At 37.7% G+C, this 25259-nt stretch overlaps 3 protein-coding genes and 1 long non-coding RNA gene across 7 annotated transcripts in view; all 4 read left to right on the top strand.

Annotated features, from left to right (window-relative positions):
• LOC121399705 (methylosome protein 50-like) overlaps nucleotides 1-1188 on the top strand; it is a 75030-nt gene extending 73842 nt beyond the window's left edge. The window contains exons 3-4 of the mRNA XM_041581243.1: nucleotides 800-871; nucleotides 1010-1188. Of these exons, the coding sequence (XP_041437177.1) occupies nucleotides 800-871; nucleotides 1010-1167 (230 nt within the window). The 3' untranslated portion in view covers nucleotides 1168-1188. The remainder of the gene's footprint in view (nucleotides 1-799; nucleotides 872-1009) is intronic.
• Nucleotides 1189-5614: 4426 nt separating this feature from the next.
• Nucleotides 5615-10076, top strand: LOC121399892. The gene is made up of 3 exons (XR_005965317.1): nucleotides 5615-5733; nucleotides 9098-9204; nucleotides 9990-10076. It is a non-coding gene; the product is annotated as an uncharacterized LOC121399892 (long non-coding RNA).
• LOC121399891 (protein kinase C delta type-like) lies at nucleotides 10076-17278 on the top strand. 2 transcript variants are annotated; one of them, XM_041581843.1, is made up of 8 exons: nucleotides 10076-10157; nucleotides 10735-10826; nucleotides 12617-12679; nucleotides 13224-13362; nucleotides 13666-13851; nucleotides 14694-14822; nucleotides 15648-15979; nucleotides 16988-17278. In XM_041581843.1, exons 1-7 carry the CDS (start codon nucleotides 10104-10106, stop codon nucleotides 15759-15761), a joined length of 777 nt encoding a protein of 258 aa, XP_041437777.1. In that variant the 5' UTR covers nucleotides 10076-10103; the 3' UTR covers nucleotides 15762-15979; nucleotides 16988-17278. The 2 variants fall into 2 exon arrangements, with proteins under 2 accessions (XP_041437777.1, XP_041437778.1); XM_041581844.1 differs by lacking the exon at nucleotides 12617-12679.
• A 6611-nt stretch (nucleotides 17279-23889) lies between these two features.
• The window catches only part of LOC108708042 (coiled-coil domain-containing protein 92), a 48609-nt gene continuing 47239 nt past the window's right edge, over nucleotides 23890-25259 (top strand). For 2 of the 3 annotated variants that reach the window (XM_041581842.1, XM_041581839.1), the window contains exon 1: nucleotides 23890-24213. The gene's annotated coding sequence lies outside the window, so the exon portion shown is untranslated. Of the gene's footprint in view, nucleotides 24214-24311; nucleotides 24716-25259 lie in introns of those variants that run through there. The other variant, XM_041581840.1, reaches the window with a different exon arrangement.

Below are 25259 nucleotides of genomic sequence, written 5' to 3'. Positions count from 1 at the left end.
AAGGTGTGGCGGTAGGAGAATTATGCAGATTATTCAAGAAACATAGACAAAAGACACAATTATAACAGCGCTGTATAGAATACAGACTTTACTCAAGAATCGAGAACAGCGGTCAATGGTATTCATAATATCGAGATAAGGAGGTTTAGTGACAATAGCTAAAACGTAACTTTTAATCAGTATCTAATAAAATAACCATCAATAGTTGAACTGAACAAAATTGGGCAAATTAATTAATTTTCCCATAACAATTTTACTGAAATTACCACAAAATATCCTGTCTCAAAAACACATGTGCTATATATTAAACAGTTGTTCACCTCCAAAACGAATCATTCCAAATTAAAGGGACTATCTCTGATATTGATATCTTATGTATTTCAGCTAAGGATCCAGCTTATGTATTTTGCAGTGTTTAACCAGTATAGTCAGTGTAATTGCACAGTCCCTAATCCAAATATTCTGCCCATACAGCTTTCTAAACTTCCCCCTGAGCTGCAACGTAAAAGTAGGATATTCTACAGAACCGCCAAGCATCCGTGGCCTGCACAGCTTGCTCGTGCGTTAGCCCTGTCCTACACGCTTAGTCACATATGTGTGACTTCATCAGGGGTTATCAGCCATGCTGTCATGGCACTCTGCAGGGCCATTGCATGAAAATCTTTTTTTTCTAATATCAAATAAGACATTTGTTGCCATAAATAGTGATATTGATAGATTCCAACTTTAAATACTTTAAATTATTACTGGTCTTTTAAGATAACAAAACCCTTAAGATAACAGAAAATATGCTTTTCAGACTTCTGTGCCTCCGACACCATTCCTACCTCTGGGACGTGGCATCCAGAAAAGGATGATACATTTGCTTGTGGTACGTTAAACTAACGATTTATTGTTCTCAAGCAATGCATACCAAGCACACATTTCCTTCAAGTAACCTTAAAAAAAGAAAAACTTAAGTATGATATCTATTGTACCAATGTTCAAAACTTTTTTCGTTTTTGCTTAGGTGATAAAACTGGGAATGTATCCTTGGTAAATCTGAAGAATCCAAACTCTGCTCAAACTTCAGCTGTGCACTCCCAAAGCATCACAGGGCTGGCATACTCATTTCACATGTACCATCTTTATTTTGCTTTTTTTTCTGTCTGTGTTGTCATTCTTTAAGTTGGAATACAGGATGAAATGCACAGGTCCAGCGTGATATGTAGGGGTACAAAGGGGTGCAGTGTGATATGCACAGGGGTGTGGGGTCAGTGTGACATGTATAGGGGTCCTGGGGAATCACAGTGTGATGTACAGGGGTGCTTGTGAATTCACAGTGTGACATTTACAAGGAAGTAAACAAAATAGGAGTGAGCTTAGCTAAGGACCAACTAGCAACCAGTTCTCTTCATATTAGGGAAAGGTAAATAGAATAATTGGTCCTCTATAAATGATTTTATTCACAATAACGTTTTAAAATATGTTACCTTTTATACTTTATGTATAATATATATGTATGTATGTATGTATGTATATATGTATATATGTATGTGTGTGTATATATATATAATATATATATAATATATATATATATATATATATATATATATATATATATATATATATATATATATATAATATATGTTAAATTGTTTGTCTACAGGGTTGTATAATTGTTTTCAAGTAGGCCGGCTAATGACTTTTTTTGTGTATAATTGTGAATACATTTTTTTATATAATGTTTCTTAATTATTTGTATAATATTTACAAGACATTGGAGGAGTTAAATGTTGTATCTAAAGGGGGTGCTAGTGGACATAGTGTGCTATATACTGGGTGCATGGTTGGAACAAGTTAATATGTATAGGGGTTTTGCAGTAACAGTATGAAGTGTACAGGGCTGCCGGGGGAGCGCTAATGAGATCTTAAAGGGGTGTTCATCTTTAAGGTAACTTTTATTATGTTATAGAATTCCTAATCCTAAACAGCTTTCAATTCAGTTTTTCCCTTTTATAGTTTTTTTTAATTATTTGCCATTTTTTCTGACACTTTCCAGCTTTTAAATGGGGTCATTGACCCCATCTAAATACAAATGCCCTGTAAGGCTACAAATGTATTGTTATTGTGACTTTTTATTACCCCTCTTTGTATTCAGGCCCTCTCCTATTCATATTCCAGTCTTTTATTCAGATCAGTACATGGTTGCTAGGGTGATTTGGACCCTAGCAACCAGATTCCTGAAATTGCAAACTGCAGAATAAAAAGCTAAATAAATAACTCAAAATATGTACATGCTTGCTGTTATAACACAGTGTGATATGTCCTTTAAATCACTTTAGTCTCTATACTTCAATATGGAACCCAACACTGGCCAAAAGTAGCTGCCAGTCCCATATCATATTCAAAATCTGCTATCCCCTAGATTTTATTGTGCTTAGTTATTAAATTTATATTGATGCAGTTTTTTATATTACAAAAAATATTGTAGATTATGTTCATTAAATTATTCTACAATGCCAGCCCAATGTGTGCATATCACATTGGGCACCTGGGCTATAATAGCCCTATAATGTTTTTAAAATGTGGTGTTTAAAAGCCTTCATATTTTTATGCATCATTCACCATTGCAGGAGACGACCACAATGACTGTGAATTTTGGGGGGAAAAGCTACACTATGGGTAAAACTCATGGGATGTCTGAAAACTGTACTTTGCACACTTCACTGTTTTTAAATTAACTTTGGTGTGTCAAGTTATATATTTGAACTACATTGAATGTGGCTTACCATACATTGAATAAGTAGGCCTTAAAAAACAACATTTTTTGAACAAAGGGCCATGGAGCACGTTTGCTCACTAACACTATCTACATAAACATATGTCTAACCCAATAACATCAGAGAAGTATCAATAGAATGTCTGGGCACAGGTGTCATCCAAAATTTCATGAAACAGAAACATAAAAGCAAAGGATTAAACTGGATATATTATTTCAATACACTAGTTAAGTGGTTCTAAATTTATAATGTTTGGCCACTTTATTATGGCACAAGCTGTATATTATATAGGGATAATGTACTCCCTGCCCTGTGGTAAAAAATAATGATTTTATAAGCCACCAGGAAGTCCAGTGACCAGTGCGGCAACTAGGAGTAGTCAGAAGAAGTATGTGCCTAGGGTGCAAGGCTTGGGGGGGAGCAAAACATGTACCTTTTCTGTCGCCTAACCCTATTCCAGCCAGTGTCCCCTTACTGAGGAGTAAGCGTGCACACAACAGGGTGGGAGCGCCGTGGCCAGCCAGGTTGTCTAGAGCACCCCGGTTGGCCTGGCCAGGCACTGCCAGTGACCATAAAAACAGCACAAGGCCAAACAGGGGATACATTACATTTGTTAAAATACTGTCCTCTGACCGAAATTACATCTCTAAGCTTCAACTATAAGGACATAATATACAGGATATCTGTATTTGTTTCTTATTGAAATATTATGCAAAAATAAAATCTTTAAAAAAAATATACTGGATATTCATTGTGCATTCATTATTGTATTATAAATGATGTGTTCTGACATCCGTCTCAGAGGTTAGGCCAAGATCAGACTGCATTATTTAGCATTGTATTAGTGAGGGCCAGGCTGGGGGAAACACATTGGCTTGTCCTCTACCCACCACCTACCTTGCGCTTCATTCAGAGGATGTTAATGAGCCCTTGTACCTAAGAACATGTATGAGATAAGATGCTGTAAATTTAATAAACATCACTAAGTTAAGCAAAACTTGCAGTTTGGATAGGAAACACATTTATGAATGAAAATATGTATGGCTTTCTGAGATAAACTTATTCTTAACAACGCATAAGATACAACTAACACAGGCACACAGCTTGTTTTAAAGCAACCAAAGTGTCAGCCATGAAAAGTATTATGCACTATTTTAATTTTGGGGTCCAAATTATTTGTATTTTTGTGAATATAATCAAATTTATTTCTGACATATTTCTATATAGTATTTTATTTTTTATAGTCGTATATCCTGTTAAAAAACTGGAATTAAACAAAAATTGAGACTTATAATACTTGGGGGCAAATTCATCAAGGGTCGAATATCGAGGGTTAATTAACCCTTGATATTCGACTGGGGAATGAAAATCCTTCGACTTAGAATATCGAAGTCGAAGGATTTTGCGCAAAATACTACGATTGAACGATCGAAGGAATAATCGTACGATCGAACGATTAAATCCTTCGAATCGAACGATTCGAAGGATTTTAATCCAACGATCGAAGGATTATCCTTGGACCAAAACAAGTTAGGCAAGCCTATGGGGACCTTCCCCATAGGCTTACATTGAGCTCGGTAGCTTTTAGGGGGCGAACTAGGGGGTCGAAGTTTTTTCTTAAAGAGATAGTACTTTGACTATCGAATAGTCGAACGATTTTTAGTCGAATCGTTCAAGTCGTAGTCGAAGGTCGAAGTAGCCAAAAAAACACCTCGAAATTCAAAGTTTTTTTTCTTCTATTCCTTCACTCGAACTTAATGAATGGGCCCCTTGATGTCCAAAAAAATATATTTTTCCTGGGTCCCAACAGGAAATGCTGTAAAATTAAAGAATGCAAATTCAGTTCCCCTTCTTGAAGAAGGGTGCTGCAGCTAGGTCCTTGCAGCAATAAGTTGTGCATCCTTTTCTACATGGCATTTTTTTGAAATTTATTCCAACTGCGCATGCACCGAAAATGACGTCAAGACATTAAGATTAACGGAGAAGAAGAAGATGGCTGCCGTGAACTCCAAGGCCAGAATCTGCACGGAGGGGTGAGTAAAAATTAGGGCCATTTGCCCAGGGACAGGTAGGCTGGGGGTAGAAGGGAGGGTGGTCTACCCAGGGTAGGAGGGAGGGTTGTTTTGTTTTTTTTTTATCACGGGTTGAATTTTCCTTTAAGAGTGTGTGTATTTGACTACAAGTGGACTGTATTGCATACTCTGACAACCTGTGGCTCATGAGCATAATCTAGGTTGCCAACCTATTTGATGTTGCTTCCAGTGGCCTCCAAGCAGATGTTCATTTTTTTAAATTCCTGGTTTGAAGGTTTTGGAGGCATAAGGATACATGCACATGTACAAACTACATTCTAAAAATACTGATCGGTGGCAATTGCAAATGGACAAGACAAAATGTTACAAAAATGTAACAATGTAACAAAAATGTTTTCATGTGTACAAACTTAATTGCTGACCAATGATCATATACCATCTATGGCACACTGTAATGGTCCTGGCAGCTCTCAAAATCACTCCCCTTAGTGTGCATTCATTAAGTACTTGTGTCCATGATCTTGCTTTGCTCTGCATCACATTCAGGACTACATTTGATACGAGCGACAGAACATAGTGCAGACATGTGCCCTTTGCCTGTTTTAAGATGCCGAAGGAAGTAATTAATTTCTTGATTTTCATTATCCAGTACCTTGTTGAATTGCTTTTGCTGTTTGGACTTCTTTTACAGACCTTGTACTGCATCACTATCAGTTCTCCACCTCCCTGCTTGACTTCTGCTCTCATCTCTTTTGGGTTTGACTTCAAATCTGATCTCCTGCTTGGAGCCAATTGAACCTTGACCTTGTCCTGATGTCTTAATCCGAGATTCTGTACACCCATCTTCTGTCGAGGGGCCTCAGGAGGGTATCATCAAAGACTAATTCAATATTAGAGGTGCAAAAGGAGCTGACCTCAATTTACACTATACTACAATGGTAAGCCTGGCAAGTTTTGCTGTTACTCAGTCATCTACATCAGGCTGATACCACCAGGTCCTAAATGTATTGACATGTTCTGTGTGTTATGGATGTTTTTATGTGTTTTTTTACTATGTGATTTACTTTATCCCCTTTGTGGTTTTTAAATCAAGAGGAACATTTCACACACAACACATCATACATATATAAACAACAATTTGGACTTACTAACTTGTTTATGTTTGCATGTATCTATTTAGTGAAAACGCAATTAAAAGACAATTTACCCCAAATAAATACAGTCACTATGAAGATATTGAAATTATTGGCCTCCAAATGCTTTTATTTAAGCAGGGCATATGGCCTCTAACTTCATTTGCTAGTGATAAAGGATTTGCCGCAATTTCTAAAATTCTTTTGGTGCATAAACCTTATAGCTTGCAATACAATGACTTTAAAGGGCAACTAAAGTCTAAAATAGAATAATGTTAGAAATGCTGTATTTTGTATACTAAATATAAACTTGAACTTACTGCACCAGCAGCCTAATAAGACAAATGATTTATGCTTTCAAAGTTGGCGCATCTTGTAACTTTGTTGGACATTTCTGCAATATCAAGACTCGCACATGCTCAGTGTGGTCTGGGCTTCAGTTGGGAGGTTAAGCTTAGGATCGTCATAAATTATCAAAACAGCACAAATCAAATAATATCTGCCATAGAAGCCGATACAGCAAGACTGATTGATTAATAATCAGAATATAAAGACTGCACGGAGTCTCTGGATACAAATCTCTACAGGGAATCCAACAATGCTGTTCTAGTTCTGGGAAGTAAGGTGGGGGCTGTGGAGACATGTCAATGCCCTATCCTTCCTAATGTCCACATGTCTTATTGCTGGTGGTCACATGATGCTCCTGGGTAAAACGTTGCCACTTAACTGTCTCTCACATAGTTCAGCCCAACTGTCTTTTTGGAGAGCGAGGAGGAGAGACAGAGTGACAGAGTGTTCCAGAGCTAATGCTGTGAAAAGAGGCGAATTAAGGGAGAAAAAGTGCAAAATTGCAGGATTGCAATATGGAGGAGAGCAGAAGAAGGAGCCTGGATCCAAATGAGAAGAAGAAGATCAAAAACGTGTTTGTAAAAACCCATATGAAAGAGAAGATCTGCGATGAAGGAAGAAAGAAAAGGAAGCGAAGTGAAGAAGAAACAGATAAAAAGAAGATGAAATTAGAAGATGATAAAAAAAGTCTTCAGAGAGCAGTTCATAGAGTGAGTGAGGAGAAGGAGAGGAAGAGACCAAGGAGCCCAGCAGATCCATTAGAAGGCAAGGGAGATAATCTGCAAATATATTTTTATTGCATTAGTTTTTACCTAGTATTTATTTGTTAATATAGAATCCATAAGTTATATAAATAGTGTTTTGGGGGCATCTGTAATTTGGAACAAGTTGCATAAAACGTTTTTAAGCAATCATTTGTCTGGTTTGTTAAATGACATGGAAAATGACCAGTGGATGGTGTGTAGTCTCTAGTCTTATACTGTGGGTGATGAAATATCCTAAACCACTTTTTGTAAGGGTTTTTCTGAAGAGTCTTATAGTAAGCTGTTAGGAGAATATTATGGAGAGTATACGTGGAAATAGGAAACATGAAAAATACTGCAGGAAACCCTTTTAAATTCTTCAGACAGATATTGAGAATATGCCTAAAATCCTAATTATACTCTATGTCCCCCACTGCACAAACCCAACAGTAAAACTGGTTCCTGTTACAGACAGGAGATGGTAGACCAGTTGAAAGAGACAATCTGCACAAGAGGTTTTTTTTTTTGTAATCAAAAAGACTTTTTAGGAATGCTTAAGGCTAAGGCCACACGGCGCGATTTCGCCGCGATTCTGCGCTGGGCGAGTTGCGAGTCGCTGCGGTTTTTAAGCCGAAATAGCTTTGTTAACTTTGGCGCTGGCGTCAATGCAAATCGCGGCGAAATCGCTGCGCTAATTCACACGCGGCGATTCTTTTTCTACTGTCGCCCGGAAACGCCCAGCGAGGCAACTTCGGGCGACAATAGAAAACGAATCGCCGCGTGTGAATTAGCGCAGCGATTTCGCCGCGATTTGCATTGACGCCAGCGCCAAAGTTAACAAAGCTATTTCGGCTTAAAAACCGCAGCGACTCGCAACTCGCAACTCGCCCAGCGCAGAATCGCGGCAAAATCGCGCCGTGTGGCCCTAGCCTAAGATTAGTAGTTATGCCAATATCTATGGGGGATCCCTATTGGGGGGGGGCAAGGGTTCAAGTCATGGTGGTATATTTATCAAAGAGTGAAGTTACAGATCACCACAGTCCTCTAGAGTGAAATTCCACCGCTCTCCATTTCTGTTGGATTTTTAAAAGAGTATTTATCAATGGGTTAAAGTGAAAGTTCATCCTTTATTAAATACGCCTTTCAAAAGTATTTCTGATTTACATTTGCACTGGCAGCACATAAAGGCTGGTGGGTTTTTGGTGAGCATAGAGTGGCTGCCTCTTGGACTTCTTGCTTCCCCTGCAAGAGTTAAGTTTAGTAGTTTGATCAGAATAAAAATGTGGCAGACGTACTGACAAAATGATCATTTTAATTGAAAACGAAGACATAGAAGGTAATTCCAACATTGCTTTCTGTGGCATGAAGTGCAGGCAATAAGTTTCTGACAAACATTTTGGCATTCATGTATTTTACCTAGAAGGCAATGGGGTACAGATATTTGTCACAGGTATGGGATCCATTATCCAGAAAGCTCCGAGAAGGTTATCCCCCCATAGACACTATTTTATCCAAATAATTCAAATTTAAAAATGATTTCCTTTTTCTCTATACCTGTAATAATAAAACAGTGCCTTGTACTTGATCCAAACTAAGATATAATTAATCCTTTTTAGAGGCATTTTGTTTGGGAAGCAAAACCAGCCTATTTGGTTTATTTAATGTTTAAATGAATTTCTAGTAGACTTAAGGTATGAAGATCCAAATTATAGAAAGATCCATTATTCAGAAAACCCCAGGTCCCAAGCATTCTGGATAACAGGTCCCTTACGAGGAAACTTCGGGCGACTTCGGAAAACAAATCGCCGTGTGTGATTAGCCCCGGCGTTTTTTCGTTTTAGCCGGCCCAGAGTGAGGGAAGGCGTTTGGGGAGATTGGTCGCCGCAAAGACGAGGCGATTAGTCACCAGGCGACCAAATCTCCCCAAAACGCCCAGTGTGGCCTTACCCTTAGGAATGCCTTTGTGTTGGATGAATAGCTTAGATTAATGGATGTGAAGATATTTATATTTTTGCATAAAAGTGAGTTTTGTAAAATATATATTTGAGCTATTGATTGAATTTGTTTTATCCCAAAAGGTGGAAGTTGTTGTAAGAAACCCTGCCTGGATGTCAAAAGACCAGCCCCCCTGGAAATCCAGAACTATATATTCCACAAAGAACTTGGAACGGGCACCTTTGGCCAGGTGAGTGGGACCTCCTATTATTTATCTTTGTGTATTGCGATATAAAAATGTCCAGAAAACGTGATGGAGAATCAAAAATGTTGTATATTACAGGGGCATATTTATCAAAAGGTGAAAACAAACTCGCCACAGTTTAACAGAGATTCTTCCAAACATTCTTCACTTGTATGGGATTATAATTATCATATTTATCAAAGGGGGACTCTTGCTGCCACCATTTATGAAATACTGTATGACCTTCAAAATCCCATACAAATGAATAGGGAATGGCCACTCTGGAGACCTTTGGTGAGATCTAGTTTACCATCTGATTAATATAATCAAAATGCATACTGTGTAAGGACAATTTTATCAATATAAATGTAAAGATAATATTAATAATTGTAACAAATACAATCAACAAACATGGCCCCTTCTGGATACTACAGGTATGGGATCCTTTGTCCAGAAACCTATTATCCAGAAAGGTCCAAATTACATAGAGGCCATTTCCCATAAACTCCATTTTATCCAAATAATCCAATATTTTAAAAAATCATTTCCTCTTTCTCGTTAATAATAAAATAGTGCCTTTTACCAAACTTAGATATAATTGATCCTTACTGGAGGCAAAGCCAACATATTGGTTTTATTTTTATTTAAATAGATGTAAGGTGTAAAGATCCAAATAACGGAAAGACCGGTTATGCATTCTGGATAACAGGTCCCATATCTGTACTCTTTAAGTCATTCGTTGTGCTAGAAGTGGACCTTGTAATATTTAGTGTTTTTCTCTCCATTCCTAGGTGATGTTAGCATCGTTTGCCCCAAAGAAAAAGCTTGTGGCAATTAAGAAGATTGCCAAGAAAATTGACAAGAGCAACTACAGGAAGATCAGTAGAGAAGCTCGGATCTTGAAGATGGCCAAAAGTTGCCCCTTTCTATGTCATTTACATGCAGCCTTCCAATCAGAGGTAGAGAATAATGTTTGTGTTGCCACATGTTTCATTAGAATTCTCTCCTACTTAGGTCAGCATAATACACATAACACATTCAATGCTCACTTAAGTCTTAAATATGCTATGATATATAATGGGCCATTAATAAAGTCCAGGGTAGGGTGAAAACCACAATGAGGGGGTGCCACTGCACATGGTGTGAATTTTGAAAAGAAAATGCACAGCTCTTCATGGCCAAAATCCATCTCAAAAGCATAGTTACACGTAGATTACATTCACACCTGTTACTGTACACACACACAAAGGGCAATGTCTGCTTTTTCTCCACCAGCAAAGATGAATCCTGTGTCATTATCTTAATATTGTTTCTGGCCCCCACATTCATCACCACTCTGGTAGTAAGACACTTTGCAGCCAGATTGACACCTGCAATATACAGATGAAATATTCTTATGGTCAATTTAATTGACTTGAGAAAAGAAATGGTATGAAGAGTAGAGCTCAGCAACACTAGTAAAAATAGTATCTATTCAGTCGTGCTGTGTCATGTGTTCCTATGTCTCACCACTTCTTAATGTGTCGCTATAACCAGGTGCAAGTCTTCTTTGTGCTGGAATATGCCTGCGGGGGAACATTAAACAACATCATTTCAAAGAATGGAAGACTACCAACTGAAACAATCCAGTAAGTTTTAATATCCTTACGTAAGAACATTATTTGTATTGTACATTATGTATTAAAGGGGTTGTTAGCCTTCAAACATCTAGTTGTGTAATTTTTCACCTTCTAAAACCGCTCTGGGAGGGGGGGTTGCCGACCCTATAGACTGTTCTAAATTGATACATTTAGTTGATATTGTTCTTATCTTTGTCCCTGTAGAATCTCTTGGTTTCATAAAAGGGGTGGTTCACCTTCACTGATCACTACCCATATTTCAACTAATAATGTTCCCAAAAGCAGAACTAACAAGGTTTCTGTTTGAATATGTATCCATAAAGCTAAATACGCCCTTTCAAAAATACCCAAACAATTGGCACGTGCTTCCCTTGCATGTACAGCAGAAGAATTCCTTTAGTCTCCGTCTTACAAATAAAAAGTAAGACATTATCCTCCTGGCTAGTTCCTCCACTAACTCAGCTTATATAAACACGCACATTCAAACAGCAGAAGAGTTTCATTTTTAAATAAAAAGTGAACTGTGATTTGTCAAGAATAATTCAATTTACCATAGAGAGAAATTCTGGATTTATCTAAAATAACGGTAGACATTTTTTTAATACATATGCATTGCATATATTCTTAAAATAACTTAATCTGCTAGAATAACTGCATCTTTGTGAAGCTGAACAACCCCTTTAAGGGTAAGGCCAGACGAGGAGATTCGGGGAGATTTTGTCGCCTGGCGACTTATCGCCACGTCTTTTGCGCGACCATCTCCCCGAACTGCCTCAGCATCTTTTCCCCATAGGCTACAGCACAAAATCGCATGCGCTAATGCACACGCGGCGATGCGTTTTCAATAGTCGCCCAAAGTTGCCTCACTGAGGCAACTTTGGGCGACTATTGAAAACGCATCGCCGCGTGTGCATTAGCGCAGGCGACTTTTCATTCGAGCCTATGGGGAAAAAACGCTAAGGCAGTTCGGGGAGATAGTCGCGCAAAAGACGTGGCGATAAGTCGCCAGGCGACAAAATCTCCCCGCATCTCCTCGTCTGGCCTTACCCTAAAGGCAGCTGTTAGAATTCATACAATAGTTGCTGATACTCCAGAGAAGCTCTTGAGAAATGTGTCAATGTATCAAGTAAATGTTGCAAAATTGTAAAAGTTTAGAGTCTGCACCTGAATTACTGAGCAGCCAGACTCAAACACGAACATTCAACTTTAAACTTCGATTTTGGGAAAAACAATAAAAAAATAAATAATGGAAAGTAATTGAAAAAAAGTCTTTATTTCTGGGGAATAATCTGAAAACAACTGAACTGAAAAAGTTTTGGAAGGTGAACAACCCCTTTAAAGAGTCTTATGCAAACTGACAGTCCAGTTGGATTTAGCTGTAAACTTTGTGAATTTTGCTTCTAGATACAAATTAGGGCTAATTTAGATAATCGTAAAAAGTGGGCAGAAAACACCACATTTTGTGCACTTTTACACTCAGCCCACACTTTGCAACTTGGGCACAGGTCCTTGCATTTTATAATGCAGAGCAAAGATCAGGGGATGTAGCAGAGCCTTGTGCTTAATGCTTGCCATAGGAGGAGGATGACTCCCTGCCATAACCTACCCAAGCTAGTGATTAAGGCCACACACCAGTGACTACCTTTACTTGTACTTTAATGTAGCCAGCCTTTGGTCCCAAAAAGGTGTTATTAATATACACTATATGTAAATGTCTTAATCACTAACATTATGTTTAAAAAGAATTACAAAACCATATGAAATGTGTATCAAACAGTGAAAACTATTTTGTTTTATAGGTTCTACACTGCAGAGATTATTATTGGCCTCCAGTTTCTGCACTCGAACGGCGTCGTTCATTGGTCAGTAAAATCCCAGTTCTCTTCTCTAGAATATTGTGTTATGTCTGATTTACATTTATAGTCACTGTATACTTTTTCTCAAGTATCACCTACATATAGGAGCACATTTACTTAGCTCGAGTGAAGGAATAGAAGAAAAAATACTTAGAATTTCGAACGTTTTTTTCGGCTACTTCGACCATCGAATTGGCTACTTCGAACTAAAAATCATTCGACCATTCGATAGTCGAAGTACTGTCTCTGTAAAAAAAACTTCGACCCCCTACTTCGCCAAGTAAAACCTACCGAACCACAATGTTAGCCTATGGGGAAGGTCCCCATAGGCTTTCTAAGCTTTTTTTGATCGAAGGAATTTCGTGCGATCTATTAAAATCCTTTGAATCGTTCGATCGAACGATTATTCGTTTGATCGAACGAATAGCGGTAAATCCTTCAACTTCGAATAGGATTTAACTTCGAAAGTCGAATATCGAGGGTTAATTAACCCTCGATATTCAACCCTAAGTAAATGTGCCCCTAATTGTTCCTATTGCATTTCTTGCAGTGATCTGAAGCCTGATAACATCTTGGTGGATAGGGGTGGACACATTAAAATCTGCGACTTCGGCATTTCTGCTGAAGGACTGTTCGACAAGAAGCTCATCTGCGGATTGGGTGGAACCCCTGGCTACCGGGCCCCGGAGGTATGAAATCTTTTTAATGCATTTACACTGTATTCACAGTAGTATCAACATTTTAGCAAGGGATTGTACTCATAAAGGATGTGCATGTGTACTTTTTTGGATATGGTTTGGGAACGCTGGTGGCAGAGGATCATGGCCCATGGAGTATTTGGAGGAGCAACAGGGTGGGACTCAGAGGGAGGGTCTGGAGCAGCTCTTTCTATATATTTTAAGTCTTTGTCATTCATGAGGCCTGAAAATGTTATAGGAGTATATACATAAAGATTCTTGTTTAATAATTAGTTTTTTGTTTACTTTCTGCAGGTTTTATTACTGGAATGGTATAATGCAGGTGCTGACTGGTGGTCATTAGGTGTGACCATCTATGAAATGGCTATAGCTAAACAACCATTTAGCCCATCAATCAGTGTTGTGAAGGAGTTTATCTCAATCAAGACTCCTGAATATCCAAGTCACATGAGCCAGGAACTGCAGGACCTCCTGTCAAAGGTCAGTATAAATAATTCAAATAATGGGAAATGGAATAACAGAATACTTATAAATACAAAGCTTTTGTTATGTTCCACAATGTATATTTGTTTAGTGCCTGTTATACTGACAGGGGATGCTTATCTGCTTACACTCTTGTATTTGGATCAGTGTCCAAGACATACGGGGAGGCCCATTTATCAAAGTCTGAATTTATCTCAATATTTTTTGAAAAAAACTCAGATCAAATATGCACAGGTTTTTTTCATCTTATTTATAAATACATTTTCCTGAAAATTTTGTTTGAGGGAAAAAAGTTGTTTTTTTAAATTACGATTTTATACTAAAATAACACAAATTCTTTGGATTTTCTGCATTTGGAGTTTAGTAAATAACCCCCTTATTGTTAATATTCTGTCTTGCCTACTAATATGATTGTTTGGATAAAAACAATTGAGTATCTGACCATAGTACAAATCTGTCAATGTAAGCCCTTTAGCCCAATCCTGCACCCTATCCGTGGCATTGACTGGGTTAACAGGGAGAATAAGGCAGTGCAAATACACACAATTGAAACAAATGCTGCGGAAAATGCTGCTAACTTCAGCGAGAATGCCTTGGCTCAGTCAATAACAGCCCATCATTTTCTGCAGTTAAAAACATAGGTAATGGCATTTTAAATGTTAATTAGTTATGATGAGTTTATGCTGGAGCACTAGTGTAAACACTGTCACCACCCTTTTTCCCCAAGTGAATTAGAATTACTGAGACAGTCACATCCAGTTCCAGTACTTTACTTGAATATGCCTCTGTCATTGGAGCCGACATGAAATCTCAGATATTTTTATTGTTCTTTTTTTTAGCTTCTGGAGAAGGACAAGAAGCAACGCTTAGGAGTGAATGGCAACATCAGGGAGCACCCATTCTTTGCTTCAATCAATTGGGAAAATCTGGAAAAGAAAAAGGTGAAGACACCTTTTCAGCCAAAAATGGTAAGTACATGACTGACCGGGCAATAGAATACTTCTTTCATATTTACTTTTTACTTATCCGGCATGAGTAGGGGTCAGCAGACTTTAGAAGAAAAGGGTGTGCCAGTTTTACAAAAAATCATCTGGAAACTCCCCCCAGTTGATGATTTCATAACCCTTTTAAGTCTAGTCAATGACCTGTTTTATGTGGGGTTTACATCCTTCCATAATATCCACATTTTAGCTCCTTTTAGTACATTTTAGGCTAGTGTTCACTTTCTGAGGAAATTTGATTTTACATATTATTTGTAAAGATTAAAAGGCTTTGCACTTAATATCGATATGCAGTTGATTTTTGCACAGACTGAGCCATTGTAGTTCTACTTTTTTATCTTCCTCTGTCCGGCTATATGTGACATTAGGGAAGGGATTGTAAGGGACCCCTTTTAGACTTATGTGCCGTTTGTGACCATCAGTTTATTTCCCCATACAACATAGGCCAAAATGTTTTTACTTTAGATATTTGAATAGCTACTCTGTAATTAATAGTTTGATTGAATGAATGTTTATAAGGACTTTTATTTTAAATGGATAAGATGGAAGAGCATCATGCAGTATGCAAAATACTGTGCAGCTGCAGAAATTCTCTACTTTATTGTCACTAGGCAGGTTGGGACCTGGCAGCTGATGAGTTGAGATCTTGAAATTAAAACAAATCATGACTCCACTCCACAATGAAATACACATTTTAGTCTCACAAATGTGCCATATTTTAGGACATTTCCTAACTTTATTATTGACAGTAAATATATTATAATGTAACAGTGTTTTGCTTTCTCTCTGTAGCCATTCGCAAGTGAGTTTAGTGTGATTTCACCAGGATTGTCCGCTGATGCCTTCAAGAGAGAGAGGGTAGAAGAACTTTCCTATGTGGACCCCACCTGGCATTGGCAGGAGTAATGCATTCTCCTGTGCTCATGTGACCCAACATCATGGTGGCCAGATGAGCCAGTGACCAAGCCAACATACCATCTATGGCAAACTGCAGCAGTTAACATCAGATCTGCCCATTATAAATCGGCAACAGTCTACAGCAAGTGTCCAACCACCTACAGCAGCACCCCACTGTATCCACCAGTTGCTTCCACAAACAACAGGAGGCAACTTGAGTCAAAGTGGTGAGTGAAAGTAATTTAAAGAAAAAAAATATATATATCTATGATTAAATAGGATGAGATTTAGAAGAAGCAATAAAAAGCTAGTAATGATAACAAATGTAGGCGATTTTTACGAATAAAACGTAGATGTTTAAAAACTGATATTCGGCTATTTGGGGATTACAGATAGAGTAGAACCCCCATTTTACATTTTCAGTTGACCAGAAATAAATGGTGTAAATACAGGAAAATGTATTATGCATAATATATAGGTGGGACCACAAAACAACAATGTAAAATGAGGGAAAACGTAAAATCAGGGGATGTAAAATTGAGGTTCCACTGTAGATGTTTTGATTAATATATATAGCATGATTTATGGTATAATTGAATTACGCTTAACAAGTTAAAACCAAAGAGTAAATGGTAAAAGGCATGTCAAAGCCTGATGACTGCTATGTATTCCCCTTAAATGAGTTTTTTGGGATTGTATAGTTTCTACTCATGCAATCTACCTATTCAATCCCATTTTAGATAAATGGTACTCCTGTAAGAGATTAAAACAAATCACAAAGTGTTTAATCTGTAATAACCTTACTAAAACACATATACATAAAACATATACAGTTCTCCAGCATCCTTATAATCATACTGCACAGGCTTGTGATATTATGTCCTCTCTAAACCATAAACTTCAATATCAATAACGCAAAACTATCCTTATAGTAACATGCTATAAATCATACATTAGTAAAAATTATATAATACAGTATATAAAGCAGCAAATATGTACAGTTATGGTATCTGTGATATGTAATGCTTGGAAACTGGGCTTTCCTTGATAAGGGAAATTCTTTAATTTAGAGCACCATGCCTTAAGTCTAATATAGAGTGTTAAATATTTAAAAACCATAGGATTTCATGAGAAATTTTTATTTATAAGAAAGTTTATTCTAGTCTATATTGTAGGTCTGTATTGTAATTTTCTATGTAACCATTTTGTCTTTTGTTGATTTTTTTATTGTTTAGGCAGGTAAGTACCCCATCTCTATAAGGGCCTGCATCTTCCTTGACCATCTATTTGAGCTGAATTTCATCTCCATTTATCTACTTGCTTTGATATATTCATTGTTAAAACCCTGATTATAGGGAGCGTGGTAGGTATAAACTGAGTTTTTATGTATTTGGATTTCATTTATTTGTCAATATGTAGGAAATCGTGTTTCATAATTTGTATAGAATGAGTTATATAAGAAAAAAAAACAAAAACAAAAAAAAATTAGATTAGATTATACAGAGAATATATATTGTGATGTGTGTGTGTGTGTGTGTGTGTGTGTGTGTGTGTATATATATATATATATATATAGATATATATATAGATATATATAGATATATATAGATATATATAGATATAGATATATATATATATATATATATATATATATATATATATATATATATATATATATATATATATATGAATAGTTATTCTTAATTTATATAGTATTTAAATATGAAAAAAACAAAATTAGATTATATAGAGAATATATATTGCTGTGTGTATGTATGTGTAGATATATAAAAGTTTTTCTTAATTTATATAGTATGTTATAAAAAAAACAAAAAAAAATTGAATATACATTGTGGTGTGTGTGTGTGTGTATATATACCGTATAGAGATAGATATATATATGAAATAGTTATTCTTAATTAATATAGTATATTATATATAAAAAAACAAAAACATTAGATGAGATTATATAGAGAATATATATTATGATGTGTGTGAATATATAGTGACATGTAGAGTCATATGAGTTCATATAAAGTATATATTTAGGGTATGGGTGGGATATATGGGATACATTATAAATTGGGGTAAGGAATATATTCTGTATGATTTTTGTAATAAGTATGAATGGAAATGGTGTGTGACTGTAAATAGGGGTCCCCCACTGCACCAATTTACAAGGTGAGCACAACTGACCTTGTAGTTGGCTGCACATTGATTTTAAATCACTTTTAAAATATAAAATAACATATTTGAGGAGGTTGCTATATTTTTCCTTTGTTATGCCCAATAGGAAGTTGTAATTCAGCAGATATAAGCCCTTTTTAAAAATAAGCCCATAAGTGCTATGAATGTGTTGGTGAATGGTTTAGGGAAGCTTATGGCTTAGGACCAAATTATATTAACAGACTAGGAAAGCTGTATGGCTCAAAAATGCTGCCTAGTCTCAACCTCCTCCTTTTACAGCCAACTCAGAGCCCTATAGGTAGTAACAAAGTAGAACTAAAATAATCTCTCGTCCAGGCCTTTTAGATAATAAATGGTTACTGGAATAGCCTTTGTACAATGTTGATCCAGGGACTGGTCCGATTGCCGTTTTGGAGTCAGGAAGGAATTTTTCCCCCATCTGAAGCAAATTTGCGATGGCTACAAATGGGGTTTTTCGCCTTCCTCTGGATCATCAAGAAGTAAGATCAATTTAATTTGACGGACACGCTCACCCTCAATTACTGTATAACAGTGTCCTTTGATTTGTTAATGTAATTTACCTAGAGAACATATTATATCCAAAGTGGAGAGGATTAAATCCCAGCTACCTGTTAGCTATAGAAAAAGAGATAATAGTGTGTGAATCAATGTGTGAGTGTGTGTGTGTTTATTAGTGCAAAAATCCCAATGGGGAACATTTATTTGTTCCTTACACCTCTCCCATGGCGGCTTATATCAGCTGCTGCCCGGCCCAATAGGGAACTATTGCAGCAAGTGATAGGGTGAGCCGTTTGCTGCAATAGATGTGTGAATGGACAGTAACAAGAGTTGAAGCCTTGACGTGGCGTTACTGCTCACATGGGTAACCATGTGCCAATTCAACCAAATGAGAGGGTATAATTTGCAGTTCCAGCAATAATAGAAAATCATAAACATCTAGGTTTAAATGTCAAGGTGCCTTCATGGAGAAACAAGAGAATTAACAAAAGAATTAACATAAGAATTGCAGTTAAGAAAGGAAAACATTGGTGCTCATATAAGAACTTCTCTGGTAAAATCAAGATGTGTTGGTAGTTGCAGGTTGTCATCCATGACACTAGAGGGCTGTTTGGAGCTGCAGTTGCACAGAACTAAAACATGGTCATGCTACAGTATAAAACAGGATTGTAGCGCCTTTATGCATTATTCTAATATATGGCCAATTTAGTCTCTCAGCTATGGGGGCACATAATAATAATAATAATGGTTTTCAGGTAGAACCTTCTTCACTAGCAATGCCAGGCAGTTCTATGAAAGTCAAAATAAATTGGTACATGTGGTTTTGGGTGTTTCCTACTTAACTAAAATATTCTGGGGTGAAATCTGCTGAAATTCATGTGCTGCTTTGCAACTATACCAGTGCAGCCCTACTAACTGGAGTTTTTGGCATTGCCCCCAAATTTTAACATGACCTGGTGATATGAATATATAAGGATATGGTCCTTATATTTTAACAGTAGATATCCAAAAACTACTAAATAGTGTTTGTACATTAGTTGGGTGCCCCTCAGGCACTGTCCTGTGAGCCCTGCACTCTGCATGTGGCCTGTATGGATGCTGAAACCCTAATAACTCATGTGAATGTGCCTGGCTGCTGTAAATCGTACCTAACTTTTCTAAATATGTGACCTGGAAAGAAAGCTGACTCTGTGCACAGGTTAGTTTTGAACTATGTTGTCAGTAAATAAAGTCTTCCATCCTACAACACTCTAATATAATGTGAAGCTACAGTATGTGGTCTTGGGAAAGTACCAATTTTAGGGAAGGGCAGATTTTTTTTACTCTCTATCTCACAGGGTACAGGGTAAAATATACATAGCAATATACTGTGAAAGGGTAATAGATATTCATAGTAGTTTTGTAAAGGGTGACCAATCTGCATCCCTTGGGCTGTCATTAAATGGCAACTCCCAGCATTCCCTATGCATCCAGCTATTGGGTGCAATGTTCTGTGAAACAATACATTTGTAGCCTTACAGAGCATTTGTTTTGTTTTAGATGGGGGTCAGTGACCCCCATTCGAAAGCTGGAAAGAGTCAAAGAGTCAGAACAAGGCAAATAATGAAAAAATTATAAGAAATAGAAGGTCAATTGTAAAGCTGCTTAGAATTATCCTTTACATAACATTCATAACATTTAAAATGTAACTTAAAGTATAACAACCCCTTTAACAAGTGTAAGTGCAGTATGTAAAGTCATTTTGGGCACAATTTGTGTGAATGTATGTATGTATATTTTTATTTGTATAGCACTCCTTAAGGGCAAAGCACTGTACAGTAAAACAATAAATTAGTAGTAACAAACAAGGGTTCATTGAAATAATAAGTAACAATAAGTGTATTGTTAGAAATACAATTCACATAAATATAAAATATAATTAGAATACAGATTACGTGCTCAGTGTCAAGGAGACAAAAGGATGGAGGAAGTAGAGAGCACTTGAGAAAGGAGGTTTTACCTTCGAAACATTGTGTGGAGATCTCAATAAACTTCAATTATTTAGCATGATAGCCCGAGTGTGTGCCATCTGATTCTCTACTTGTGAATGGATAACAGAAACCAAGGTTTGCAGCAAGGTTCCCAGATAGAGCACCACCAGTAAATACGCACGGATTTTGCAACATTATATCCAAAAGAATGGAGGACCCTACCCCATAGGGCTTACAGTCTAAATGGGAGGGTAACATACAGACATGAGGTCTGCCTGGTGCACTTTGGGGTTGGCTTGTTGCCATTTCCCTTGTTCTGTGTCAAAATAGAAGATTCTTTAGGCACAAGTACAGTGTATCTATTGACACAAGCCACTGTGGGAGCCCTAGGGCTACACCAATCTCTTTAAGGTGGTGGTAACTCCAGGTTTCCTCTGCATCAATTGGTACACTGCGTGAGGCGAGCTAAAACAGGCCCAGTGGAATTGAGTGCAACCATGCAGAAGTGCAGCGGTACCTTCAGTGATTTAGTGCAACAACTGCACAATTTTCATTTCGGTTTGTAATAGACCCTTTATATCTCCAGTTGCTTTTCTAAGTGTACTGGCAGGTAGCAGAGGTCTCTTTATCAACAAGAATGAAAAACAAAGCTGCAAAATTCCAAATGAGTCCAATTCTCATAACTGTTGATATACAGTATGTGTGTTCTGTGAGCATCAGTGTGGTCTGTACAGCCCAAATATTGCAATATGGGGAACATAAAAGCTCAAAGCTGTAGGCTCTTATACAGATGTTTCTGTGGTGGCGAATTTACTAATATATACAGAAGGTTTTTCTGGGAGCAGACTTGTTTTCGGGGGTCTGATTTACAATTACCTGGATAAGGAATTATTTCACTGGATTAGGTGCTCTGCTGAGCATTATAATATCATTACAAGTAAAGTGCACAATTCTGATTCAGATCTATGTTGTAGTTTGATTGTACAACAGTATTGGGTGATTCTTAGTTTAGAAATCCGCAAAGTATATACCTGTAATTCTAAAATACTGATGGTGGTAAGTGGTAAAAAGTAGAAAAAGTCCTCAAGTAAAACTTGTCTTCAGACGGCTTGGGGCATCTGCAACTGAATACCCCCAACATACACTTAGCCCCTTCTTTGTCTGCTCCACCTCTCCCAGAGGACAAGTTTCCGAAAGCAAAGTTCTGCAAATTATAGTTACCAATAATGACATATATGCTGCAAAAGAAAAGCTATAGGGTTCTCTCTTGTGCTGAAAGTTGTAGTTCAACCACAGCTTGAGCATCCTTGCTATATATGTCATTTTTCAACCTGCTGAACAGTGATGCACAAAACTGCTGAGAAGCATTCATGAATGTTGCAGTAACTGCATAACTACAGCAGACTGTCCTACCCTGTACTGTATCCTGTGCTGAGTATGGTTGGGGGATTTCCCACAATGCCAAGTATTCCCATCAAGGGCAGAAGCACAAGTTGCAGGGCCCAGCTAACAATCCAGCTGTCAGCTACATTTGCTGTAACTAGGGATGCACTGAATCCACTATTTTGGATTCGGCCGAACCCCCGAATCCTTTGCGAAAGATTCAGCCGAATACCGAACCGAATCCGAACCCTAATTTGCATATGCAAATTAGGGGTGGGAAGAGGAAAATATTTTTTACTTCCTTGTTTTCTGACAAAAAGTCTCACGATTTCCTCCCCCGTCCCTAATTTGCATATTATGCAAATTAGGATTCGGTTCGGCCAGGCAGAAGGATTCGGCTGAATCCTGCTGAAAAAGGCCGAATCCCGAACCGATTCCTGGATTCAGTGCATCCCTAGCTGTGACATCATGGTGGCTGCCACGTTCTTCCATCTCATTATGTGGAATACAAAAGAGTAAAATGTTAAACTAAAAGGTGGGTTGAAATGTAAAAATGGCATAAAGTTGGTTCCTGAAATTTGTCCCCTGAAAACTCATTAGAAAAACTGCAGAATAGCTGCATGGTCACACTTCAGCTCAAAGCTTCCCCCTATTCCCTTCAGCTGTTGTTGGGTGGTGAGAGTTGTAATTCAGCAATAACCCCTCAAGAAAACATAATTCTAAACAACTTTGCAGTATACATTATGGGACAATATTACCCCATTGTTAAACATGAGCACAATGAATTGGCTTGTACTGAACATACTGTGCCGTTTTGGTCTCCGGTGCTGAAATTGGATATTCTGGAATTACAACTGAGCTGGTAAAATGTATATAAGGTCTTGGTTATGAAGAAGTGAAGTTGGGGTTGATTACACTGGAGCAGACACTTAAGGGGTGATGTGATAACTATGTATAAATACTGCATATAAGGGGATCATATAATAATCTCTCTAATGCTTTATTTACCAGTAGGTCTTTCTAGCTGACACAAGGTCACCCATTCCCATTAGAAGAAAGGAGGTTCCAGAGAGGGTTTTTTACAGTGAGAGCTGTGAAGATGTGGAATTCTCTCCCTGAATCAGTTGTACAGGCTGATACATTAGATAGCTTTAAGAAGGGGTTGGATGGCTTTTTAGCAAGTGAGGGAATACAGGGTTATGGGAGATTTCTCATAGCACAAGTTGATCCAGGGACTAGTCCGATTGTCATTTTGGAGTCAGGAAGGAATTTTTCTCCCTCTGAGGCAAATTGGAGAGGCTTCAGAAGGGGGTTTTTTTTTTGCCTTCCTCTGGTTCAATTAGCAGTTAGTCAGGTTATATATAGACATAAAAGTTTGAACTTAATGGACGTCTTTTTTTCATCCTAATTTACAGTTTTATGGTATTCCTTTTTACCTATTGTTTTAATCACAAAAATCTTGCCTTATTTTGTCATTTCATGAGATAAACAGGGCAGATGAAGAAATAGAAATGACTTCATGTTTGGCTCCTGCAAGGTTGGTAATTAGTAATTACCAGTAAAACCACCCCATCCCTTCTTCACCCTTTGCTGTGACTGTTTTGTCAGCAGAGGTCCGTTATGCAGAGGGATTATCTAGTTAATCTAATTATCTATCTGATCGAGCGCCACAATTGTGGTTTTAAACTTACTTATAATTGCAATGCTGCAGTGTCTGTCTGGCTGTTCTGCACTTTAGTTACGACTCCTTCTACAATATAGCAGATTGCAGGAGGAGAACGGACTGCCCTGTTTCAAAAGTCCGAACCTGAGAAGGAAAATGGCTTTTCAGCCGCAATGACATTTATAAATAGCTTTTGAAAATGATATTTTTTATATAAATGCATATCTATATATATTGGGAAGTTGTTCCAGTTTTAGGAAGGAGATCCCCTTCCCATGAATGTAAAGCATTGCAGTAGGTGGAGTGTGTAGCCTGGCAGGGGAATCTTTGCTGGCTGTGCATCATGTGCACTAGTGAATCCCTGGGGAGGTACCATGATGATTTCATCATTGCTGATGAGGTCACTGATCCCCTCCCCCTCCAGCTGCAGCGCCTGCCTTTCCAGGTACTTGCTAGGAGAGCCCCCAGTCTCAGCTCAGCAGCCCCTGTCACGTTGCTGTGTTTACGCCTCATCCTAGCCTAATGCCTTGTTCCAGTGAGGAGGAGGAGGAGGACAAGCTGACCCTGAGCAGGACTCTGCTGCACAACTGGGAGATGCCTGGAAGCACTTACTGTCTATCTACTGCTCTAGCTGCATCCTCAAACCTCTTATTTACCCATATGTCACCTGTCCTTTCTGCATCTCTTATGAGGTGAATCTGCACTGTGCACAGGCAATAGCATTCTCTTCTCCGAGCAGGTAAGATGGCTGTGCTCTCTACATGTAAACAATTCATTTGAGGCTGCAAAGTGCCCTGAGCTGTGCTCTCTCTCTCTCTATACATAGAGCCTGTTAGAATAATCAGATGGGTAGGAGGAAAATCTTGGCTTCTTTGCAGTTACAGTTTGCATGAGAATGCTCCAGGCTGGGTTACGCGGGTTGCAATCCGTGTATATAATGCTAGCAGTACTTTACAAGCAACGGTACGATTGTAGGGGGCAAAGGGAAACAATCAGAGAGAAGTAGGCACTTGGCTGGTAAGTGTTATACTTGCTATTAAAAGGTATCACATATAGCAAAGCTGGGATAGAGTCCCTTAGTCTTTAAACGGAGCCCCCCTAGTGTACAGCCGCTTCAGATCATGTGATGGATTCATGCAAACAAGAGACGTTCTTGAGGGTTCGCTTTCTCCATGTGCTTCCTTTTGGCAAAAACAAAGTGACACAACGTGGCAAATACAGTGACGGTGATAAGATTATCAGTATGTATTCTTCATATTGCTGTTATAATGTTGCTGTTAGTATTTACCACCTCCTGTTCTATTTTTATTTACATTTGCAAAAGTGGCTAAAGCATAGCTAATGAATACGTGTAAGGTAAATGGCTTTAAGGAGTAAAGACTCCCTCGAAAGGGTAAAACTATATCAAACAGAAACATTTTATGTAGTTAACTGTGAATACTGAATGTTTCATTTACAAATGCACATTTCTATTTATTTATTTATATATATATATATATATATATATATATATATATATGTTATCTACCCTAATAGTTATAGCCTAAAAGAATATGGAAAGCCTTCAGCGGAACCCCACCCATTTATTGTAGGGCACACGTTATATAACAACTGCCTTAATAAATAAACCATGTAAATCACTGCAGTGCATACAGTGGGGGTGGGGTAATCATTCCGTCCCTTGTTGGGTTAACAATGCCATGCACAAGTACATCTGCTTTAGCAGGACAGACATACAGGTAAATATGTGATATTTTAGACATTTACTGTAAATTACAAAAAAAA

Source organism: Xenopus laevis, chromosome 2L (assembly GCF_017654675.1).
Source record: "Xenopus laevis strain J_2021 chromosome 2L, Xenopus_laevis_v10.1, whole genome shotgun sequence".
NCBI classification, from domain to species: Eukaryota; Metazoa; Chordata; class Amphibia; order Anura; family Pipidae; genus Xenopus; species Xenopus laevis.
This window is presented reverse-complemented; position numbering and strand designations above follow the sequence as displayed.